This window comes from Cucurbita pepo, chromosome LG03 (assembly GCF_002806865.2).
Source record: "Cucurbita pepo subsp. pepo cultivar mu-cu-16 chromosome LG03, ASM280686v2, whole genome shotgun sequence".
Taxonomy (NCBI): domain Eukaryota; kingdom Viridiplantae; phylum Streptophyta; class Magnoliopsida; order Cucurbitales; family Cucurbitaceae; genus Cucurbita; species Cucurbita pepo.
Genome location: NC_036640.1, coordinates 468038 through 490926, shown reverse-complemented (window position 1 = coordinate 490926; position 22889 = coordinate 468038). Strand labels below are relative to the sequence as shown.

The window sequence follows — 22889 nt, the reverse complement described above, 5'->3', positions numbered from 1 at the left end:
CAATCTGGGAATTAATGAATTTAGAACGACAAAATTATTGAACAGGAATTGAACCCACTAATCACAAAAACGAATCAATCAACGGAAGCAATTCTATACCGATGTTTACACCACTAAGCAAGAAAGAACTACCAAAAGAAAAAGAAAGAGAAAAAAAAGATCACTATGAGTTTCAGTTCCTATGTACAAGAGATAATCAAGAACCTAAAACCCCATCACAGCAAAATAAAAGAAAAGAATCTGATATGAAAATTGAAAGAAGAAGAAGAAAAGGCGTATCCATATCCGAAAGATTGTTGTGAAATCAGACACCTGCATAGCCGCCGTCGCAGGTGCAGCTGGAATTAGAGGCGGAGGTGTCGCCGTGATGGCGGGGCTTGGTGCTGAGACAACAACACAAAAGGCCCAACAACAGCATGAAACACCAAGCAGTGCCCAAAGCCTGTGCCCAATTCAAGTAATTCTTCTCCATAGGCTTCTTCTGTATGATGATGATGATGATGATTATTATTATTGAAGCTTTTCCTTTTAGGTCTCATGGCGCTGAAACTGGGAAGATGGGTCTGTCGCTGGTCATTACAGGGTTTAAAGATGCAGAACCCAATGGGATGGGAAGAAAAAAAAGAAGGAATCTGTGCTGTTTATAAAATAAAAAAAGGGGAAGGATGCTGTCAGCTCAAAAAGAGAGAGAACATGGGCTTACGTTGAAAGAGGCTGAATTTAACATGGCCCAGCCTGTGGTCACTCAATGAATCAACTAACACAGCAGGCTGGTCACTCAATGAATCAACTAACACAGCAGGCTGGTCACTCAATGAATCAACTAACACCTACGCTGTCCGCCCTCCCTTTCTTCTTCTCTGTCCCTAAATCAAATTCATTTTGGCTTTTGGGATAAAACAATCTCAATTAGTCCAAGTAATAGGTTAAAAGTTTAGACATCCAACTCCAAATCTTCATGCATACACATGCCCGGAAATTCATTGATTGATAGAACATATATTCCCTCGTTTACCCTCTAATTTAGTGTCATATCACATGTAAATTGAAGAACAACACTTTTGCCTTTGCGGATTCTTATGTATGATATGATAAAATCATAAATATTTGATTTGGAATTGAAGTTTACATCACGAGCAATAACATTAAAACATAAAAATACTATTCATTAATGGGATTCCAAATCATAATTAAGTTGATTCTGCTAGAAACATTGCTTATAGATTGCTGATGGGGAATATTCTAATCATAAAAATGTATTAAAATACTATCATCTTTTTTGCTATGATCACAGGCTAAATGGTAGTAATGATTACTTTAAATTTGAAAATTTGAAGAGGGTAAGCACAATTTATAATGGAAGTGAAATATGAAAGAAGGTATTAGGAAAAGAAAAGGCAGCTTGCAAATGGGAACTTACTCTTTGATGCAACTTTACACCCTTGGGGGAGACTTCTTTATTGATGAAAATAATTATTCAGATGGGGAAGATTCATTGCAAATATCCCCTTTTCATTTTGTCTCTGCTGGAAAGATTTAAAAACATCAAAATTTTAAAGTGAAAAAAAAGAGAAAGAACACAACAAAGTTCTACACATTTTACGGAATGAATTTGAATATGGAAAACAAAATCCAGATTACCTCTTAGTTTCGTTAACAGAAAAAGAATTATTAAAAAAAGAAAGAACGAAGAAGAAGAAGAAGAAGAAGTTTAAAATAAAATAATTTTAAAATAAAATTGTTTCCTCCAAAGAAGTTATATTTCAATTTCAACGCCACAAGCTTAGTTGTTTAAGAAAGAAAATTTGGAGATCAAAGTTGAGGATAGAGCCAAGAAAGCATAGAACTTTCCCGACCACTCTACAGGCAAGAGCGAGCCAACTCACCAAACAAAGATTTTGAGCAATCAATAAATGCACGTGGCAGGCCCTAGTGGCGGCTTCTTAGCATCAAAAGGTCGACCTTGATGCTCTATTTTTTTTTTTTTTTATTATGAAGCACAATTGGATAACGACAGACAGGCAATGGGGCAACGCTGAAGGAAGCCAAAAACTAATTCTCTGAATCATACTTTTGTTTACAAACCAAACCATGAACTTCTCATCTGAAATTCATCTTAAAATCTGAACATTGTGTACTTTAAAATTCAATCAGCATTCCAGAGATCTCAACTACTCAAATTAATGACTGCATTCTTCATTTGTAGGAATCTAATAGTGTATTTCAAGTCTCCAACAATTCTATGGATTTTCTATTCCAATATTCGTAACAAACAGAACGTCCCTCTCAAAATACCAAAGGGAAGGAATATGAGTGGCCTACGAATCCCTGATCGAATTTTAGCGAGTGTATGACAGCCACGTGGTTAAAGGCACCAACTTTTACTAATTATATTCACTCACTACCTTTTGGTATCCAGATAATGGAACAACCTTCTTCCAAACATCGGATAACAAGTGTCATGTTTTCAGCCCCCCATCGAAACTTGAGAACTTTCAGCCCTTTGAAATTTTCGAATTTGAAATTTTCATCCGTTTGTTTTTTTCTCCCAAAAATGGTCGGCAGGATAATGACTAATTTCAGATTAAAAAAAAAAAAAAATCAAACTGAGTGACCCTGCATGCTGTAGTAGTAAGCATACTGAAATATGTATCCAAGTTAAAGCCAGTGTCTATTGGTTCTATAAGACATCCGCGAGCAGCGATAAAATTACGTTGCTCAATCTCAGAAATGAATTTGTTGGTTTTTTAAAATTTACTTTGGAAACTTTATTTGAAAAATGAAAAAAAAAAACTACGGATCTTATTAGTTACCTGGTCTCCGTCAAGCCAACGGTTTTGAACTAAGCGCTTTCTCATAGTTCACTATTGCAAAGGCCTTCTGCAAGGGACAAAAAAATACGAATAGCACAAAGTCTCAAGGGCCACGTAACCAAAATATGAAGTTGCAGGATGTAGTTGTACCTTAATACGCTGGGAGATCAAAGGAACTATCCAATCAAATATAATCTCCTCAGCGGTTTTGAGTTTTAATAGCTAAAAGCCTCCGAGCTTCAATCAAAAGAACAGAGATCCTAACAAATAGATACGGAAGGCACATGAAAGGCACACATGTTATTCAACCACAATCCGCTCACGAAATGGATTGTTCCTTTTCTTTTCGTGAAGAAATAAGAAAGTAATAAAATTCATAACTAAATGGGCCATTGGAGTGCTATATATTCTAATAAACTCAGTCTGCTTCACTGAAAGTCTTCCATTGTATCTATCCTCAGTCTTCACAATACAGATGACAAATGAAACAATTACATCCCAGAAACATGAGCCACAGTTTACATAAGTTGCAAAATCTGGCATATTTTGGCAGTCATCACTTGAGACTTTCCATCCCAGCATATTGTTCTTCAGAGGCAGCAGCAAAGCAGTCTGGTGGAGCACAGATTTACAGTATGAACACCATAATTAACAGAGGACGCCTGTACAGAAATAATATCAATCTTAGTAGTAGCGAGCTTACATCAGGTTTATTCAATCAGTGAAAGCACTATAGTCCCAAACAAATCTCTGAAGAAACGGCAAAATACATTATAGATCTATTACTATGATACTTGACTGATGAAATATGCTCAAGTTGGCATACTGCTATGTTATCACTTCATACAAAACATAACGACAGAATACATTATTGGCAGGACGAGAGACATCTCAGGTGAATGGTCTAGCCATACATACAGGTTTAATCACAATTTGCTTCATATGCAAGCGTAATAGTCGAGAGCAATGGAGGATACATTAAAGACGAATCCTTACTTGATAAGTGAATTTTATCAGCCATTCATCCACATACATTTGAAGTAGCACTGTAGCAGTGAAAAATATGGGTGGGTGGGTGGGGGATTTATAGATAGTTTTTTCTTTAATAGAAGCCTTACTAAGGCCTCATAAATGATCAATTCTCCAACTAAGAGAGGTGGGAATCGTTGTACGCAACATCTATAAGAAAAATTTAGTACGAAGTTTGAGTGGGTTAGATTTAATCAATTAAATATAATACACTAATTGAGGTAACATAAATACGAACTTAAGCTTCTTTTTTAGTGCCTCAAAATTTCAGACTATCACATCTATCTTCTACACAACAATTATTAGCAAATACAGTTACCTACAACATTTGTTAACGTATCGACATTAGGTTTCTAACAATTAGATGTGATATCCTATGAGGAAGAGGATAACAAGGGTCATAGCATATTCTAGTTCTAACAAAAATAATTGCCAAAAGGAAGCCATAAATCAAAAAGCACAGACGAAATCATTTCTTTTAAATGGCCACAAAACTTCTGTCGATAAAAAGATGTGATATCCATGCTACTGAGCAGAGATCACTCAAAAAATAAAAATAAAAACCTTCAAAGGGAGAATAATAACGAATATCATCCTACAAATCGACAGTGTTTGGATCAAAATCTCTGAGCGCAAATATAGTATGCAATTCAGATTCGATTACTTGTTTCCAGTTCACTGGGTCTTTGTTTGGTAGATTTTTTTCAGAAAACTAGTTTGGAATTCTGTGATACAAACGATGGAAAATATTGTGACATTTGGAATTAAAAAAATGCAGAATTACACTAAAATGGGGGGAAAAAAACAAAGATTTATAAATATACTAATTCATACTACAAAACCGTTTCATTTTTGTTAAAATTAAAACATTAATGGTACATAATATAAATTATGACATTTATTTTACAAAATTTATAACATCAAAATGTTATTTATTAATTAATAGTATTTAAGATTCAACTAAATAGTTGGTCCGGAATTACAACTTTTTTTTACAAAATTTACAACATTAAAATGTTATTTATTAATTAATAGTATTTAAGATTCAGCTAAATAGTTAGTCGCAACTACAACTTTTTTTTTTTTTTTGGTTCAACAACATGTGAGGGTAGATAATTGAACATCTAACCTTTTGGTTGAGGATATATATCTTAACCAACTACCATTTTTTTACCATTTATAAATTTATTGCTAAACACACTTGGAACAACTTCTTAAATTGAGATTCAATTTCTATATCAACCCTAAAAAACATGTTCAGAAACACTTAAAACATAGAATACAACTTTTTTTTTCCCCTTTTCCATTGAATCCCTAGTTTATTTTATTTTATTTTATTGTTTTTGTATCACAAAGAAAATACACCCTAGACTTCCTAGTGTTCAAATTCCCACAATCACCCCTCAATATAAGGAACCCGAGAACAATTCCTTGTAGAAATTAACAACATAAAATTAATAACATGCACCCTTGGAGATGCATTAGAAGTAACAAAAGAAAAAGGGTAGGACATCAGTATAGCACGTATAAGAACGAAGGCGGAATATACTCACATTGTAACAGGTGACTACAGTTCACTATAATTGCGCCATACAGCACGGAATTCCTCACGGAATGTGTTTAGACGTGCTTTCAAGTTAGGTGTTCTGAAGCTTGCATGAAGCAAAGTGGCTGAAAATTTTGTTGGGGGGTTGAGAAAATCAACCATAAAGTATAAGACGGAAAAAAAAAACAGATTTTTACATAAAGCTTACATACCAAGAAGTCCAAAGGCAAGCGACCAAAGTACAGTCAACAAACCGCAAGAAATGAACCAGAGCATGAAACTCACTACATCAGATGAGGAAAAAATCATAAAACGTAGAGCACAAAAGATATATCATGCTAAAAATCAAATTCAAAAGAAAATAAAAAGTTTGATTGAAAGATGCACTCCAAGATAATATCAGTACTTAAAACATAGATGAAGTGGGCTCTCTAAATTCATATGCGAAAGTACACCGACAATAGGTAAAAAAGTATCTTTACCAGAAGAGAACACCAAGACAAAAACCCATCGAGGACGTCCGCATATGTATATTGCTCTTTTAGCTGATGGGCGTCCACGGATAACAGGCCTGAAAAATTATTTAACAAATATGAAATCTATAGTGATGACTAATTGTATTCATGGAAATCGAGGAAGATACATACGTAAGAGGAGGTCGCATCTTTGCAGCCATATGTGGAGAGAATTGTCGAACAGTTCTGGTTACTTTCTCACTGAATGTGCCTGCAAAACTGTGGTAAAAAAATGATGAAAAAAACTTGGCAGTCCCAACAAATTTCACCTGGAATTAAAACAAAGGATCCATGCACCTCACTATATTATCTACATTCTAACACGTGATGCCTTGATCAAAGGACACAAAGAAAATAATAATACATTAGCATAAATTTTGAATCTGCATATCTTGCAACTCTGGAAAACAAGTGTAATTAAGAAGCCTAAAATGTCCATGAACAAGTTCAGGTTATTAACAAGCTACATCTACTATTTTTAGAGTTTTAAAAGCTTGAATTTGTTGATGCATTTAGGAACAAATTATTGGACAGGAAAATCCCAATTGCAAATATATGGAAAGGTATGAGGAACAATTGATATTTCAAAGTAAGATGGAAGGAGATATCAATATTCAGACCTGCTGTGAAAATAAATAATAAAAATTAACAATAAGTATTGTTGATATTACTAGTTAAATGTTTTTATGAACTATTTTATTAAACCCTTATGCTAGTTGTAGGAAGGTCAAAAGAGCAACTTTAGAAGTAACTATAATCGTGAAAACGACACGAAGTATAAGGATAGCTCATTCCGTGTAAGGAAACTTAAGGCCAAAGAATAAACAACATTCCCATCACAAGAAAGGCTAATAATATTTACTGTCATCTACAGTGTGTGGCTATCAGCTCACCTGTCATTCAGAAAAGCAATGCTAAGTGCTGTGAGAGAAGCAGCAACAATAGCAAGTGGCCTTCGTAGAAAACCCAAGGCTGTGATCAAGAATACACACTTGATGAAAAACTGTACGAATTTTAAAACAATAAAAAGAAATGTACACAAATAAATGCAGATATAAGAAAGTTCACTCACCAAGAATGAAAACAATCATAATGAAATAGTTGGTTCGGTAACTGCAAATGCAAGAAATTAAGATTCCAAATTAGTAGGATGAACGAGGCACTGCATCGCAACCAGATAATAAATGAAATGACGTGAATAGATTTCAGCTTGTTTGCCCAACAAGTAAATTAAAATAAGCCATGATCAACTATTTGAGACACATTACGACATGATTTCCAAGGAAAACTGAAAGAAATAAAAGAAGCAACGCATATATAGATTTCAACTTGTTTGCATAACATGTAAATTCACTAACTCAAACAGTCGAGCCTACAACGTCAGACATATAACTTGATTTTCCCTTTACAAATTGAACATCGCGTAATCATGTTCCATTTCGCTTTCAGAGCATATAGCTCCGTGTGGACTGGATTCGTGAAAGCCGAACTAAACCGATATATAATACGTTACAATCAGAAGCACCTCGTAGTGTGAATCAGCCTCACTTAAGCAACCATGACTCTCAGCGAAAATTGATGCCAAAATTTCATATATATATATATATATACATAAAGAAATGATTAACTCGAATAAATTGTAGGAGAAAGTCATCGTACTAATAGAGATTGCACTTGAGGCGGCTGTTCCACTTGGCGGAAGATCGGGGGAAAGTGAACCTGGCGAAGAACTCGGAGATAGGCCGAGGAGGCGATGACCAATCGACCTCTCGAAGCGCATCGATCAGATCTTCAGCAGTAACGTTGCCCCAATCCATGGCTGCCTATCTCAACTTAGCGAATTGGGGAGATGATCTGATTCTGAGTTGCAAATGAGAGCGTAAACCCTAAAAGAATGAAGGAAGGGAACTTTTGGGCTCTGAAACTTCTTGAGACTATAGAGAAGGCAATTCAAATTTGGACCGCAACAAAAAAGAGGGGAAGAAATCGCAGCGGATTTTCGTTTTTCTTCACCAAGAGAAGCACATGAAATGAAACCCACGAGGTTAAGACATTGTAGGCATAAGCCAAGAGAAACCGCGCGCGCAAAAAAAATTGCAGCGATAAAGTATGATATATCAAATCCCGGGTTCGAACCGTAGACTTCCCAATAACTTTATGAATTGATTAATAAAACTCGAAAATATTATTTAATAAACCTTTTGGATTTTTAATTCTCCAGTTTCTGCGTGTTTGTTTTATTTGCCAACTCCTTTTAATATATATGATTTGCGTGTGTATTTAAAAAAGGCGCCATCAATCGAGGAATTCGCTGATCACAGCAATGATCAGCAGTTAAAAAAAATACCAAATCCCGCGTTAAAAAAAAACAGAATTATTACACGCCAAATTAATCACCAATTATTATCTGCTTATGCTTTAAACAAAGCCTCAAATTCAATCATCTACCCCTTTCTCTCTCTCTCTTTCTCGCTCTAGCTCCACGTTTCATTTCAAACTTCGAATTTGATTTGATCCATTTGGAAACCCGTGCACGGTTCTTCAAATTTCATCTTCGAGCTGAATCTTCGGTTGCTGGGAGGAGTTTTATTCGGGTCTCGAGTATTGGGATTTGAATCTGCTAGGGCTTGGCCGAATGGCTCATTCCACGGGGAGAACTCGGGTGGTGGCGGATTATCTGGTTGGTCGGCAAATTGGCTCCGGATCATTCTCGGTGGTGTGGCATGCGAGACATCGAGTTCACGGAACGGAGGTGGCGATCAAGGAAATTTCCATGACCAGGCTCAGTAAGAAATTGCAGGATAGTCTCATGTCCGAAATCTTTATCTTGAAGAGGATTAATCATCCTAATATCATCCGATTGTATGATATTATAGAGGTTAGTGTTTAGTTCTTTAAGTTCTATGTGTTGATGCTTAGAAAAATTTAGATGGAGTTGAGAATTTTATGTTTTACTCTGCATTTGTTCTCGAATTTGTGGGATAAGAGAAGCTCTAGATAACATTTCAAGGATAAGAAAAAGTTTTCACCAGAATGCGCTTGGTTTTTGTTGACGTTTAGTTCTTCTAAGCACATTGTACTGAGAAAGGCTGGTCATGTTTGGGGTTATAATTTAACTTAACGGCTGATGTAGAAGTAGGATTTTCGGAAAGTTGCCGGCGTACACTGTTGTTTATGAACCTTTGCAATACACAATATTTTGCCTGCTAACTAAAGTTCATGTATTTGGAGGGAACTCTTTTATTTTTTCAACTTGATCAGCTTCCTCGCTTTATGGGTGGAATACGAAGAAATTTCTAGGCTGAGTGGATTTAGTGTGGGTTAAAAGGTCTGGAGGGTTCAATGTATAATCATTTGTTGGGAGTTAGTATTATTTTTTTTTTCCGCTTGTTGAATCAGGTCATGCCATCTTTCATGGAACATTATGGTTTTCTTTTCTTATTTGTTATCTGGGGGAGGATTTGGAGTGGAATTCGTAGGAATTGGTGATTTCTGAGCCCTTCGCAATCTTCATCAGTTACCTCCATTCAGGTTCCTGGGAAGATACATCTGGTATTGGAGTACTGCAAAGGTGGTGACCTTTCTTTTTACATTCAGCAGCGCCATGGAAGAATCCCTGAAGCAATTGCTAAGCACTTCTTGCAGCAGCTTGGTACGTTTAACACCACCCCCCCGGTTAGGGGAGGGGTTGTGTGATTTTTACATCTTCCTTGAAGTATTAGTAAGAGATATTCTTGTGAATGGCAGCGGCTGGCTTAAAAATCCTTCGTGACAACAATCTTATACACAGAGATCTTAAACCTCAGGTAAGCCGTTTAGTAAACTCCATTTTAAAGTTTTGTTGGGCTTGTGCATATCATAGCAAGACAACAAACAGCAACCTAGCCTTGTGGAATGCTCAATGGTTTTTCTATATGAATAAAAGGACGAGTGGTATATATTATTTCCAAATGTCCAATCTCTATGTCTCATAGTTTTGTTTCTCAATAAATATTCAGCACGTTTGTAGATTTCTGATGGGCGAGTATGCTGTTTAATTGTTCTATTTTGACAAGCCTCGCCTTATTATTATTATTTTTTTGGGGGTGCAGAATCTCCTGCTTTCTGCAAGTGACGACAATTCAGTTTTGAAGATTGCTGATTTTGGATTTGCGAGGTAGAACGGATTCTTCCCCTATTTACCCTCTGCAGATTTATCTAAAATGGAACTATGTCATGTTTTTGTACTGCTCATATTCACATTCAGAAGAGCAAGTGCAAGATAGTTGTGAATAGTTGTGAATATCTGTTATCAGTTTCCACCAAAGAAGTACTTCACTTCTCATCAAGTTAAAGATTGTAGCTTAAACTAATTTTGGTATTTAAGTTTGTGATTGGTAATTAAAGTTTCAACCCATTGAAATTTATTATCTCCATGTCAAAGTATTCTCCTATGACCCTTTCATTTGAGACCTATGTTCTCCAATTTATTTTGCTAGATCTCTGCAACCTAGAGGACTTGCAGAAACCTTGTGTGGCTCACCACTTTACATGGCTCCAGAGATCATGCAACTCCAGAAGTATGATGCTAAGGTAATGCCTATGCGTTTGCATACTTTTTTTTAATGTTTTTTTTAATAAAAAACAAAAGATAAAAACAGTCATTATATGTAATCAAACTTCATTCTATTAACTGTGAACTCCATACGCAGGCAGATCTCTGGAGTGTTGGTGCTATATTATTTCAGCTCGTAACAGGAAGAACTCCATTCACAGGAAACAACCAGATACAGGTACAGTTAGTTTTATGTTTTCTTTTTCTGCATGCCTAGAGTGTTCATTATTACCAAGGACGATCTCATACTATATTTTTATTATGAATTTGGCAGCTGCTCCAGAACATTGTCAAATCAACCGAATTACATTTCCCTTCAGATATAAATGACTTGAGTTTTGACTGCAAGGATTTGTGCAGGAAATTACTGCGTCGAAATCCAGGTATAAAGTTGCTTGAAAATTTTATTCTCTGATGTTTTACTGCATTGCCACATCTTGGGTTATTGCATCTGAAGAACGAATGAGTGCCGCAGTATGATGAAATATCTCTCTTTCCATACAAAAGAAATAGAGTATGACGTGAATGTTGCGCTCACTTTTCCTAAATTTCCTCAATATGCCTGCCTGGACTCTCCCACTTTTATTGGCTACAATTCCCTCCAGTTACCAGCTTCTTGGTAGCTCTAGAAGAATTTTCTCGATTTATGTTATTTGGAAAGGAAATGTGCAATCTTCTTTAAACACCAGTGGTATGAGTGTAATTCTTATTTGTTTGTACATTGATTTGATGGAATTAAATTCTTACATTTTGTAATACTTACCTTTATTTATGCTAAGCTCCTATTAACTTCGTAGGATTTCTTCTCATTTTAGTTCTATTCCGTTCATTGTCATTTTATATGCAGTGGAGAGATTAACATTTGAAGAATTTTTTAAACACCCCTTTGTGTGTGCTAATCAACCTGATGAATCGTTGAGGTAAATAAGCAAAGATCTCCATTTTTTTCAATCTATGTTTATGTTATCAAAATAATAGAATTTAAATCCATATGCTTACAGAAGTAAGAGGTCATCGAGATTACTGGATGAATTTCCTTTTTCAGAATCCGATCCTGCTAGTAATATGGAGGAAAATTCACAAGATGATTATCTACCTTTCTCTTTAGACGATGATTCTAGTGGTCCTGAAGGAAGTCCATCCTTTGTGAGGAGGTCGTCAATGAAGTCTACTTATGGATTTTCCCCAGATAAAAAGGTTGATAGAGGGACCAGAGATACTACTTCCAGATACGGCAGCATTCCAGATAAAATGGAAAGTACTACTCTGATTTTGGATACTCGTGTTCAGTTGGAAAGAGATGTACACTCTAATAGAAGTCTGAATGGTGCATCAAGATCTGCAAACACACTACCGGTGAATAATCGGCCTAGAGGTATGAAGTATATATTTCCTCATCCCCTTTATGGGATTTAGCTGTCTAGATCCAGAATGTCTTACCATTGCCTCTTCCCCTTATATTCTATTTCCTCAATCACAGTTGTGGATTCACCGGATTTGATTGATCAAGATTATGTTATTGTGTCTGGACCCCCCATGGATGACACCTCATCTACCTTGGCAAGTGCTTCCAAACCAATCCCTTCTCGCAAATCACAGAGTCCTCCTCAATCATCGATAAGGTTAGGTACTGCAGTGACTGCACCAATGCCTATCATTGGCAGAGCTACTACTAGCAGCTACCGAATGGGAAGCTTGGGAAGTCAAAGTTCTGCTCCAGGGTCAATGGATATAGAAGACACTTTGGAACAGCCATCTGCAAATTGCAGGGCAAGGGTCAAGTCATTGCAGCAGTCTGCATCTACCATTACAGAATTAGTGAAGGAGAAGGTAAGTTGATTTCAAATTGCTGCAACTAATTTCTTTCTTTTACCATCCAGTTAGGAAATCTGAGAGATGTTTTCTTTTCTGTTTGGAGGGCGGTGGGGAGAAAAATAAGATATCTGACTATATGAGCTATTATAAACAAAGAGTGGAGTGGAAAGGTTTTTCTTCATTTACATTGTTTTCTCTCATAGAGGACGCATCTTTTGGACCTGGACTTTATTTTTCAGTTTCCTGGTCATGACTAGAGGAAGAAAGTACTCAACGTACCAAATATATGAGTTCTTTTAAGAGCAATGTGATCAATGAGTGGAGTGAAAGGTTATTCCATTTATATTTGGTCTCTCTCTCATAGAGAACGTATCTTTTAGTTAACGCTATTTTTCAGTCTCCTGCTTAAGACTAGAGGACGCAAATACCTAATGTCCAAAATTGTTACAAAATATCATGTTTCTCCCGGTTTTTTTACAAATTTCCTCATGTATTTCTGTTTGTTATGCCAAGCGACTCTCTCGTTCTTTTTCGTAATTTCACGCATGAGTAATTAGAATTTATAGTTAAGAAAATAGTAAAGTATTATTCTGTTCCTTACTTGCGATAGATGCTAAGTACTTCTATCGTTACGTTGCATTATTGTTGGATTAGTATTCAAATAAATATCTTTTTTTTTTCTTTCTTGGATATGCCTATATGCGTATTGTCACCTTATATCATGTAATACTGAAATATAATTAAAAATACTACATTATGGCATAAGAAACTTACAGTGTCATATTTCTTTAAAAAGATCACTGCGGGTAGACAGCTTGAAGCATTCTCGATTCAGCTTGTTATTCTTGCAATCTGGAAAAAAGCTCTGGACATATGCCATACACAGGCTGCTTCAGCTTTAGAAGGAAGTCCAGGCCAAGGCTCTGCAGAATTTAGGAGAAGCCTCAGCAAGAAGCAAGGAAGTTCTCTTGGGAAGGAATCTCATCTCATTGTTAACTCACATCAGCCAGTGGATATCTCTTCTCAAGTTGAGAGGGAGTTTCTTCGGGAAGTTGAATATGCTGAAGAACTTGCCAAGATTGTTGAGCCCGGTAAGTTTTCGACTGAAATTTTCCCACTGATACTGCAAGGATCTTATAGAATTGCATTTCATTTGCCAGCACTTGCAGTTAGCTGATCTAATATTCAGACAAAACAACCTTACAGAACACCCAAAAAGCCCCCCACCCACCCGACACACGCGCTCCAACCATAAATAAACCTAACATAGCCATAAACATCCAACCTTCACAAATGCCAGCGGCAGCCTTCCACTATGGAGTTGCCAAGTGCAATGTGTGCCTTTTAGAATTAATTGGAAAGTGCAGATCTTATGTATGTCTTCTGTAACAGCTGCATACCAAAGACTCAATTTGTCCCCGATCTGCTATGATTTGTTATTGATCTTAGTATTGCGAGCATATATATAAGAGTGATATCAAGAGAGAGAGCTCACTTCGTTTTGTTACCTATGATTACAGGTAATACAGAAATGCCAGATGCGATAGAGACAGTATTTCAATCAGCCCTAGCTTTCGGGAGGCATGGAGGCGTGAGTACTCCTATTCCTAGTGTGCATGAATTTTGGATCATCCAGTTGTGTTGTCTAACCTGTAGAATATCAAGAACGTTACTATTATGACAATATCACTCTGTTACTTTGTTAGTAAGTCTTGACTGATTTCTGGATGTAATGTGATGATTGGCACAGGTTGAGGAGCTTATGGGTGAAATGGAAACTGCAGCTGTCTTGTATTCAAAAGCTGCACAATTACTGGTTTTCCTTCTCGTGGAAGCACCATCGCTCATTCTAAACCCACCATTTTCACTTACAAATTCAGACCGATACAGGCTGCGAAGTTACATTGATATTCTTAATAACAGACAGGGTTACTTAAGGTCTCAACGATTAGCTCTTTTGAAGTGAGAGAGTCAACAAGGCCCTCCCTGAAAAAAGAAGCCAAAACCTTCGATTCTGTTCAGCAACGAGCACTGTGTCGTGTAAAATCATTTCTCTGTACAGTACAGTCTAAACACTATTGACTATTCTTTGAGTGATAGGGAGTTGGTGGGGGCTGTGTTTCTTGGGGTGATTGGATCTCTGCAAGACTGTAACACAACGCTCTTGACTATTGTATTAGTGCCATAAAGTATGGTATTCACATTTATTTTATCCGTCTCGGCTGCCGTGTGGTACATAACTTCACAGAAACTTCAATTTCAACACTTCTTTTGTCTAAATTATAAAAACATTTATGAACTTTTCAGTTTGTTTCGTCTTGGGATTTTTTTCCCAATAATTATTTATAATATCTGTCTACTAGTTAATTATTAAATTAACCACGTGCAGATTTGTTGATTTGTGTAATTTTTAAATATTTGTGTGACTCATAATTGGAGTACTTTATTGATGAAATAAGATAAAGATGATATTAGACTAATTACATAACTCGTCATTTCATTAAATACGATGCAAATACACATAAAAATATTAAAATATTATTTTAGTTCCTATAACTTTTGTTTTTCAGTTTAAAAATATCTTAATTTTAGATCTCAAAATTTGTTAAATATTAATGATAGTTGTCAGCAAGAAATAAATATAATCTTATAATTTATTAAAGAAACGTTGATAATGACTATTTTAAAAAAATTAATAATAAAATGGCTGCACGAACTAATTTTTAAAATTCATTGAACTCACAAAGACTAAAATTAGGCAAGTAAAAGACAAAAATAAAACGAAATTAAATATTTATTTTGACATATTATTTAATAAAGATACTTTTGAATCCTAGTCAAATTAAAAAAATCGAAATTATTTTTTTTAAAAAAAAAAGAATATATTGTTTTAGCGTTCAAAATTATGATTAAAATTTTCATATTTTTTTTAAGCCGCCACGTTTCTATAAAAAAAAAAAAAAAGTTTACATATTTAAAAACTCTTGGCCTAATAATCTCATTTATGTACCAACAGATGTTGTTACTATAATAATAATAATAATATATCCATCAAGTGGCTCAAGTGGATCATCAAGTTGGAGAAAAAATAATAATTTTTGTCTGACAAGTTGAACCGATTTTCAAGTTCTTGTTCTTGAATTTCAATCTTTCACATCCAAAATTTCATCTTTGAAGGAAACAAATGATTAATAGTATTTTGCAAACAGAAAACTAAAAATCCCCCAAACTTATTCCGTAGAAGGGATTGAAATCTGACTAAACCTGATGAAGGGGCAAGTTCTTCTGTAAGATGATGTTCCAAACATAATTACTCAGGCTCGCCAGCCATGTCTGACGTTGTACCTTAAATTATTATTGGTTTTAACTTTTGGCGATTCATGGCGGCCAATGCCGTTGACCCCAACATGGCCAACCTCCCACTCTTGGAACAACATATCTCTGCTAAATCTTCCCTCCATACAACAAATCCCCTCTCCCAAATTAGCTTCTCAAAGCGACCACAATGTTTGTTTCTTTTCTGTGGATTTCTTCAGTACTTCTTGCATCTTCCAGCGCTTGGGCGGCGGCGCCGGTCGGGTTGCAGAGTTTGACACCCGGAAACTCCATAGCCGTTGAGGACGAGAATCAGTTCTTAATTTCCCCAAATGGAACATTTTCATCTGGGTTTTATCGCGTGGGTAACAATTCTTATTGCTATTCAATATGGTACACAAATAGCTTCGACAAAACTGTGGTATGGATGGCCAACAGAGACAAACCGGTTAACGGAGAGAAATCCAGACTGACCCTCAACGTCAATTCCAATTTGGTTCTCACCGATGCAGACGGCACCGTGGTTTGGTCCAGCGACACTGTTTCTGGTGGCAATATTCAACTCCGACTTCTCGAAACTGGAAATCTCGTAGTGATGAATCAATCTCAGAGTTTCATTTGGCAGAGCTTTGATTTCCCCACCGACACTCTGCTTCCAGAGCAGCGGTTTCTGAAGACATCAACTTTAATTTCAATGCAAAATCGAGGTATATATTTATCAGGCTTTTACTACTTCAAATTCAACGACTACAATATCTTGAATCTCTTATACAACACCCCTTCACTTTCCGGTATTTATTGGCCGGATACCATGGTCACGGTTTTCGTGAATGGTCGATCTCCGTATAACAGCTCTAGAATTGCAATTTTAAACAAAATGGGAGGTTTTGAATCGAGTGACAATTTCAAATTCAACGCTACCGATTATGGGTTGGGTCCCAAGAGGAGATTGACGGTTGATTTTGATGGGGTTTTGAGATTGTATAGCCTCGATGAATCAACAGGCAACTGGACCATCTCCTGGCTTCCTTCCGGTGCGCGTATAGATGCTTGTATGGTTCATGGGTTATGTGGGGACTACGGTATTTGCGAATATAACCCATTACCGGCTTGTTCCTGTCCTCCCGGTTTCACTAGAAATGATCCTTCGGATTGGACCAAAGGGTGCAGACCCCTTTTGAATTTGACTTGCGATTCCACTAATTCTTCCAAAGAAATGGATTTCATCGCCCTTCCTAATACGGATTACTTTGGGCATGATTGGGCTTATAGGCAAGAAATATCCCTCGAAACGTGTAGGGATTTGTGCCTTAGTAGCTGCGAGTGCACTGGATTTGGATATGCACTCGATGGCACGGGACAATGTTATCCCAAAAGCGCTCTTCGTAATGGGTATCGAAAGCCCGACACGATTGTGCTAATGTTTATTAAGACCAGGAAAGGCGGGCCGTCATTGAGGCAGCAAATTTCGACGAGTGATTTGGATTGCTCGGGCTCACAGACTGTTTTGGGAGCAGATCATTTGTATGCAGAGGACAGTAGTAAGTTTCGTTATATAGGGTTGTTACTTGGAGTGGTGGTTACCGTTGGGATTAGTGAGCTCGTTTTTGTTGGATTCGGGTGGTGGAATGTGTTCCGGAAGCGGGTAAATGAGGAATTTGTTAACATGGGTTACATTGTATTGGCCATGGGGTTCAAGAGATTCTCGTATGCTGAATTAAAGAGAGCCACCAAGAACTTCAAGCAAGAGATTGGGAAAGGAGGGTTTGGAACGGTTTACAAAGGAGAGTTGGATGATGGACGGCTTGTGGCGGTGAAGAGACTGGAAGGCGTTTTACAAGGCGATGCAGAGTTTTGGGCAGAAGTGAGCATCATTGGAAAGATAAACCATAAGAATTTGGTGAAATTGTGGGGTTTTTGCGCTGAGAAACAGCATAAGATGTTGGTTTATGAGTATGTGCAAAATGGGTCTTTGGACAAACATCTATTCTCGGATTCATCCCAAGTGTTGGGATTGGAGCAGCGATACGAGATTGCTGTTGGAACAGCGAAGGGGTTGTCATATTTACATGAAGAATGTCTTGAGTGGGTTCTTCATTGCGACGTGAAGCCTCAAAACATACTTCTCGACGAAGCTTTGGAGTCGAAAGTTGCTGATTTCGGAATGTCGAAGCTGTTTCGAGAGATCAATGAGAGTGGATTCTCGAAGGTGAGAGGGACGAGGGGTTATTTAGCTCCGGAGTGGATGATGAACCTGAAAATTGACGCGAAAGCAGACGTTTACAGCTACGGGATTGTTGTGTTGGAGCTGGTGAGTGGAAAAAACGCATATGGGTTTCAATCGTCCAGCGTTGGCAACGATGGTGGAAGCAGCACAGATTTGGTGAAATGGATAATGAAAGTTGCAGAGAAAGGTGAGGTGGAGAAGGTGATGGATCCAAGATTGAAGGTGGAAGACAAGCAAAGCAAGAAGAAGATAGAAATACTGTTGAAAGTGGCTCTGCTGTGTGTGAAGGAAGATCGAAACCAGAGGCCTGCAATGAGCAGAGTTGTAGAACTCCTTACTGGCTACGAAGAACCCACCCCAGATCTTTTTGATCCAAAATTTTATTAATTACCTTGTTTTTATCAACCTTAAAATTGTGAAGAAAAAAATAATAATTATAATTTAATTTTCTTTTACTAATATTCTATTTTAGTAAATGTCGTGCATTTATTAATCTCATACTTATTGTTGAATTTAAAAAAAAAAAAAACAAAAATAAAATACTTATTTAGTTGAAAATTTAAATAAATATTGATCAATTTAATATTTGTATTATAAAAAAAAATCTATTAAGTAGTGAGATAAAATTGTAAAAATATTTAAAGGCAAATGTAGAATTTATATATCGTTATTTTTTTTTTTAATTTAAAACAAAAGAAAATTTTCGGAATTATTGATGAAGACGAATAAGAAAAATATTCGAAATCATAGATGAAGACGAATAAGAAAAATAAATGGACAGAGGATAGGATGGAAGCTAGATTTTTAAGCATCATTATTTGTGACATAAAGTTTTCTATTTTTTATTTTTTTTTTAAATATCGGTTTGAATTTATTTTTAATCAAAAGTTAGCTTGATGCCCTACTTTTCTTGTTTTCTAAGAATCAAGTTTTAAAAAATTAAGAAGACTTATAATAATTATAGTGACAATTATAGACATCCTTTAAATAGATTTAAAACTAAAATTAGAGATAGAAATGTCAATTTTACTTGTAGGGCCGAGAGCCCAATCTTAGGAATGAAAAAGAAAGTAGGTAGACGGGACTATATTTCCTATTCTCACTGAGTATATTTTCAACACATATATTTAAAAAATTAGTTAATTTGGAGAGTTTAGTTTAATATTTATATAAAAAAAAATAAAAAAAAAATTAGGATTTTTTTATTGGCTTTTCAATTGCTCCAAAGGAGAAATTAAATTGTATATTTGAAGAGATGAGAGAAAGAAGAAGAAAAAGGCGGAATTGAGGCTTCGATTCAACCGTGGCAACTTGGCATCTTTCGTGGCCATCCCGCTGGCATATTGGCTCTGTGCTGCCTCCCACTTCGCTACTTCGCTCTCTCCAATGTCTCATTCAATTCACTTTTTTTTGCTTACACAATTTAGTATTCAATCAATTTAATAACATATTCAATAATTAATGTAGTTTTGAGATCAAATTTCAGCTGAATTGAATTATATAAACCTCACAAATATATATCATATATATATATATATATATGGCTTCGTTGCCATGCGGGGGACCGCTGGTTTGTTGCCACTGCCACTCAACGAACTTATAGCGCCACTGTCGACTTATAAAAAGAGAGGCACAGGAAAACCAACATATATGGTATAACCTCTTCATAACTTCTACTGCTTTGCTCCTCCGCCGCCTCCAGTATACCTTATTCCCTTCCTACATCTGCATACCGCCGACTTCCTTAATCGAATTTGTTATCGCTCCCGCAGAGGTATACTCATTCCCCGCCATAACTTATAGATTCTGTATCTTTGTTTTCCTGTTGAAGTTCTTCGCTTGTTAATCGGAAGAACAACGATAATACGACTGTCTAATCCTGCTTTCTACAGCCTGATGCCTAAAACAACTTCTTATGTTGTTGCATGTTGATTACAAGTTTAGACGCGATTACATTCGTNCTTGTGGTTTTCTCTGGTGAAGTTGTAAATTTGTCAACAATTCGTAGTTGGATTCTCTACATGGCGGTATTTGGAACATCCTGTTCTGTGGATTTCGGGAATGAAGTAATTTTGGGGAAGATGTGGAGTCGGGGGGTGGCTTTTGGCTGCAGAACCTTTAGAAATGTGGTGAAGGAGGTTGCTTATCCAGCATCGGCTAGAAAAAGTATTGGTAGATGCGTCACTATAAAGAGGAAAAATAAGTTATCGGTAATGATGGATTTTTCTCAGTCGCATTTGGACTCAGACGCTCCTGCAGCTGCTATTCCTGTTTCGAAGGAAGAAGATGAGACCATTAAGGGAAAGGATTTTAGAATTTCGGAGATATCAAAAGTGGACAATGATAACAGTGGTAATGGAAATTATAATAACGGTAAAGGAGGTTGGGGCGGCGGTGGCGGTGGTAGTGGCGATGACAACAAGGGAGACAAAGAAGAAGAGGAATTTGGTCCAATTATGAAATTTGATGAGGTGATGAAAGAGGTGGAATCAAGAGGGGTAAGTCTTCCTTCAGATATGTTGGAGGCAGCGAAGGGCGAGGGAATTCGCAAGCTGCTGCTGCTTAGATATTTAGAGATGCAGGTAAGAACTTATCTTCTCTAACATCTTTTGCCATTTCTGCTAAGCAATTTCCTTGTTGGTTATTGAAGGGTTTAGGTTGGCCTCTTGGCTTTTTGATGAAGTCTTGTGCTATGCTTCGAAACCGGATGCTGGCTGATCCATCATTTTTCTTCAAAGTTGGCGTCGAGGTCCATTACCTCATCCTCATACCATATTTCACTATTTATAGTTTTGACATAACTCCGGATGTCATACACATTTTTTGAAATTACTGATTCAATATTTGCAGTTAGTTATTGATTCTTGCTGCGCCACTCTTGCGGAAGTTCAAAAGAGAGGCAAAGATTTCTGGACAGAATTTGAGCTTTATCTTGCTGATATTTTGGTGGGCGTGGGTGTTAACTTTGCTTTGGTTGCCCTTTTGGCACCTTATGCTCGTTTTGGGCAACCATCTGTGTCAAAAGGTTTCCTTGGACGCACTCTTCATGCTTGTGAAGCACTACCAAGCAGGTTTAGAAGCTGAGTTGTGTTGTTTGTAAGTTATCATCATTCCTTATGAAACCAATATGTTTAGAAGCTGTCTTCTTCATGTGTAGTGTTTTTGAAGCTGAACGACCAGGATGTAGATTTTCTGTACAACAAAGAATTCTTACATTTTTCTATAAGGTGAGGGTTATAAGATACTTTTACCCAAACTTATTTTCATCTCTTAGTGTGAGATCCCACATCGGTTGGAGAGGAGAATGAAGCATTCCTTGTAAGAGTGTGGAAACCTCTCCTTTGCGAACGTGAGAGGCTGACAACGATATGTAACAGGTCAAAGCGGACAATATCTGCTAGCTGTGGGCTAAAACTCTTATACTTGAGAACTTATTTTTATGCTTATTGCTTTAGGGACTCATGTATGGTGCAATAGGATTTGGATGTGGTATAATCGGCCAAGGCCTTGCAAATTTAATAATGATCTCAAAAAGGTTATATCTATTCCACGAATTTTGCTCTCGCACATTTCGTTTACAACGTTGGTTGTTGTTGTTTCTTTTTTTATGTGATCCTTACCCATTTCTTTTGGCATACATCAGGAGCATAAAGAAATCTGAAGATGAAGTACCAGTTCCACCTCTCTTAAAGAGTGCGGCTCTTTGGGGTACTTCTCGCTTGTTTATATTATTTCAATTTTATTTGATCGATTTTCCCTGGGTCATGTGAATGTTGCTACTTTGCTTATTGCTTTACTCTCACTAGATAATGGCTGTGTATGTCTACAATGAAGTATATGTTGCATGTTTATTATTTGTTTTTCTTGCATTCCAGACATTTGTGATGCTTGTGCTTGCTGCTTCGTTCAGACAGTAGAACTTATCTGATATTCTGATATTCTGATTTGATCAAATGCACTATGCTTGGGTTGATAAGTTTACCACCACACTCGATCAACTTGATCAGGATTTACTTTGTAATTTGTTCATCAACTTCCCAATACAGATAGATTCTATTTACGTTGAGATATCAGTTTGATATGTTGTTGGATTCATGAGCTTGTGACTGATTAAATGGTTGCCTTATTTCACTAGATATACTTACTAAACAGAGAAGTTACTACTCTCTAGCCTGTGGCATTGTGTGATACCTTGAACAAAAAAATGATCATTCGAAGGAAAAGAAGGAAAAGCCTAAAGTGGGCTGTTACACTCTTGCAGTGTTATTTGATTTTCTTTTGCCTGCTAGTTATCCTGTTAAGAACCACTCTATAATGATCAGGCCAATTGCCTTGGGAGTTTTGAGATTGTTTTTCATTTGGAGTTCTCTTCTCTATAACTATGTTTTCTTGTACCCGAACTCTTCATTATTGGTATTTTTTGTTTCTGTTTCTTCTCACCAAAATATGTTTTCTTTGTCACGGCCAAACTTGCAGGAGTTTTTCTTGCAGTATCTTCAAATACGCGTTACCAGATCATCAATGGACTGGAACGCGTAGTGGAATCATCAGCATTAGCAAAGTATATTCCAACAGTTGCTTTGGCTTTCACGGTAGGTATTCGATTTGGCAATAACGTGTACGCTGGAATGCAATTTATCGACTGGGCTAGATGGAGTGGAGTCCAGTAACACCATCTATACAACTTTGAGATATCATTTCTATCTCCTAGGACTCCACAAAAGTGCTCATACCAAAACAAAAGGTCATCATCCTCTTAACTTAAGCTTCGACATTTACTGTAATATCTAGACAAGGAAAACGGATCCTTTTGTTGCAATAATAGATTGAAAAGATTCATTTTTGTTACCTGTAAAAGTAATAGGAACCCTTTTATGATATAAAGAAGATATGCCTCATAATTCAATGGAGTTCTGTTCGCCAGAAAAGCACAGTAACCTTGCAGGAGAAGTGATAATCTGATTGCGAAATCCAGCATTGTTGGAAAGGAAGAGGTAATCTGCAACCCGAGGCCTAGAAAAGGAGACTTTTTTTT

At 36.6% G+C, this 22889-nt stretch overlaps 4 protein-coding genes across 5 annotated transcripts; 3 read left to right on the top strand and 1 right to left on the bottom strand.

Moving 5' to 3' along the window:
* Nucleotides 1-3085: 3085 nt before the first annotated feature.
* Nucleotides 3086-8002, bottom strand: LOC111791397 (PRA1 family protein A1-like). Its single transcript, XM_023672718.1, has 8 exons — nt 7563-8002; nt 6976-7016; nt 6797-6875; nt 6036-6122; nt 5871-5959; nt 5601-5672; nt 5396-5513; nt 3086-3475 (listed from the first exon to the last, which is right to left on the bottom strand). The coding sequence occupies exons 1-7, from the start codon at nt 7718-7720 to the stop codon at nt 5410-5412; spliced, it is 630 nt and encodes a 209-aa protein (XP_023528486.1). The 5' UTR covers nt 7721-8002; the 3' UTR covers nt 3086-3475; nt 5396-5409.
* Nucleotides 8003-8312: 310 nt separating this feature from the next.
* LOC111791024 (serine/threonine-protein kinase ATG1c-like) lies at nt 8313-14530 on the top strand. The gene is made up of 13 exons (XM_023672199.1): nt 8313-8781; nt 9435-9555; nt 9651-9709; nt 9995-10059; nt 10382-10475; nt 10595-10675; nt 10772-10880; nt 11345-11417; nt 11499-11872; nt 11978-12327; nt 13109-13403; nt 13833-13903; nt 14063-14530. Exons 1-13 carry the CDS (start codon nt 8539-8541, stop codon nt 14276-14278), a joined length of 2151 nt encoding a protein of 716 aa, XP_023527967.1. The 5' UTR covers nt 8313-8538; the 3' UTR covers nt 14279-14530.
* Nucleotides 14531-15453: 923 nt separating this feature from the next.
* LOC111789845 (putative receptor protein kinase ZmPK1) lies at nt 15454-18281 on the top strand. Its single transcript, XM_023670552.1, has one exon. It carries the CDS (start codon nt 15818-15820, stop codon nt 18239-18241), a length of 2424 nt encoding a protein of 807 aa, XP_023526320.1. The 5' UTR covers nt 15454-15817; the 3' UTR covers nt 18242-18281.
* A 1119-nt stretch (nt 18282-19400) lies between these two features.
* LOC111790448 (protein RETICULATA, chloroplastic-like) lies at nt 19401-22764 on the top strand. 2 transcript variants are annotated; one of them, XM_023671340.1, is made up of 8 exons: nt 19401-19628; nt 19863-20436; nt 20505-20603; nt 20705-20925; nt 21012-21081; nt 21310-21389; nt 21498-21562; nt 22331-22764. In XM_023671340.1, the coding sequence occupies exons 2-8, from the start codon at nt 19876-19878 to the stop codon at nt 22522-22524; spliced, it is 1290 nt and encodes a 429-aa protein (XP_023527108.1). In that variant the 5' UTR covers nt 19401-19628; nt 19863-19875; the 3' UTR covers nt 22525-22764. The 2 variants fall into 2 exon arrangements, with proteins under 2 accessions (XP_023527108.1, XP_023527109.1); XM_023671341.1 differs by having other exon boundaries at nt 19838-20436.
* The last annotated feature ends 125 nt before the right edge of the window (nt 22765-22889 follow it).

Coding starts and splice junctions, on each gene's coding strand:
- LOC111791397 (XM_023672718.1), bottom strand. CDS start 7,720: ATGGATTGGGGCAACGTTACTGCTGAAGATCTGATCGATGCGCTTCGA. Junction 6,876..6,975: donor TATGATTGTTTTCATTCTTG/GTGAGTGAACTT, acceptor TCTTGATCACAG/CCTTGGGTTTTCTACGAAGG. Junction 6,123..6,796: donor ATTGCTTTTCTGAATGACAG/GTGAGCTGATAG, acceptor TTTTTACCACAG/TTTTGCAGGCACATTCAGTG.
- LOC111791024 (XM_023672199.1), top strand. CDS start 8,539: ATGGCTCATTCCACGGGGAGAACTCGGGTGGTGGCGGATTATCTGGTT. Junction 10,476..10,594: donor TCCAGAAGTATGATGCTAAG/GTAATGCCTATG, acceptor CTCCATACGCAG/GCAGATCTCTGGAGTGTTGG. Junction 13,904..14,062: donor CTTTCGGGAGGCATGGAGGC/GTGAGTACTCCT, acceptor TGATTGGCACAG/GTTGAGGAGCTTATGGGTGA.
- LOC111789845 (XM_023670552.1), top strand. CDS start 15,818: ATGTTTGTTTCTTTTCTGTGGATTTCTTCAGTACTTCTTGCATCTTCC.
- LOC111790448 (XM_023671340.1), top strand. CDS start 19,876: ATGGCGGTATTTGGAACATCCTGTTCTGTGGATTTCGGGAATGAAGTA. Junction 20,604..20,704: donor TCTTCAAAGTTGGCGTCGAG/GTCCATTACCTC, acceptor CAATATTTGCAG/TTAGTTATTGATTCTTGCTG. Junction 20,926..21,011: donor TGTGAAGCACTACCAAGCAG/GTTTAGAAGCTG, acceptor CTTCATGTGTAG/TGTTTTTGAAGCTGAACGAC.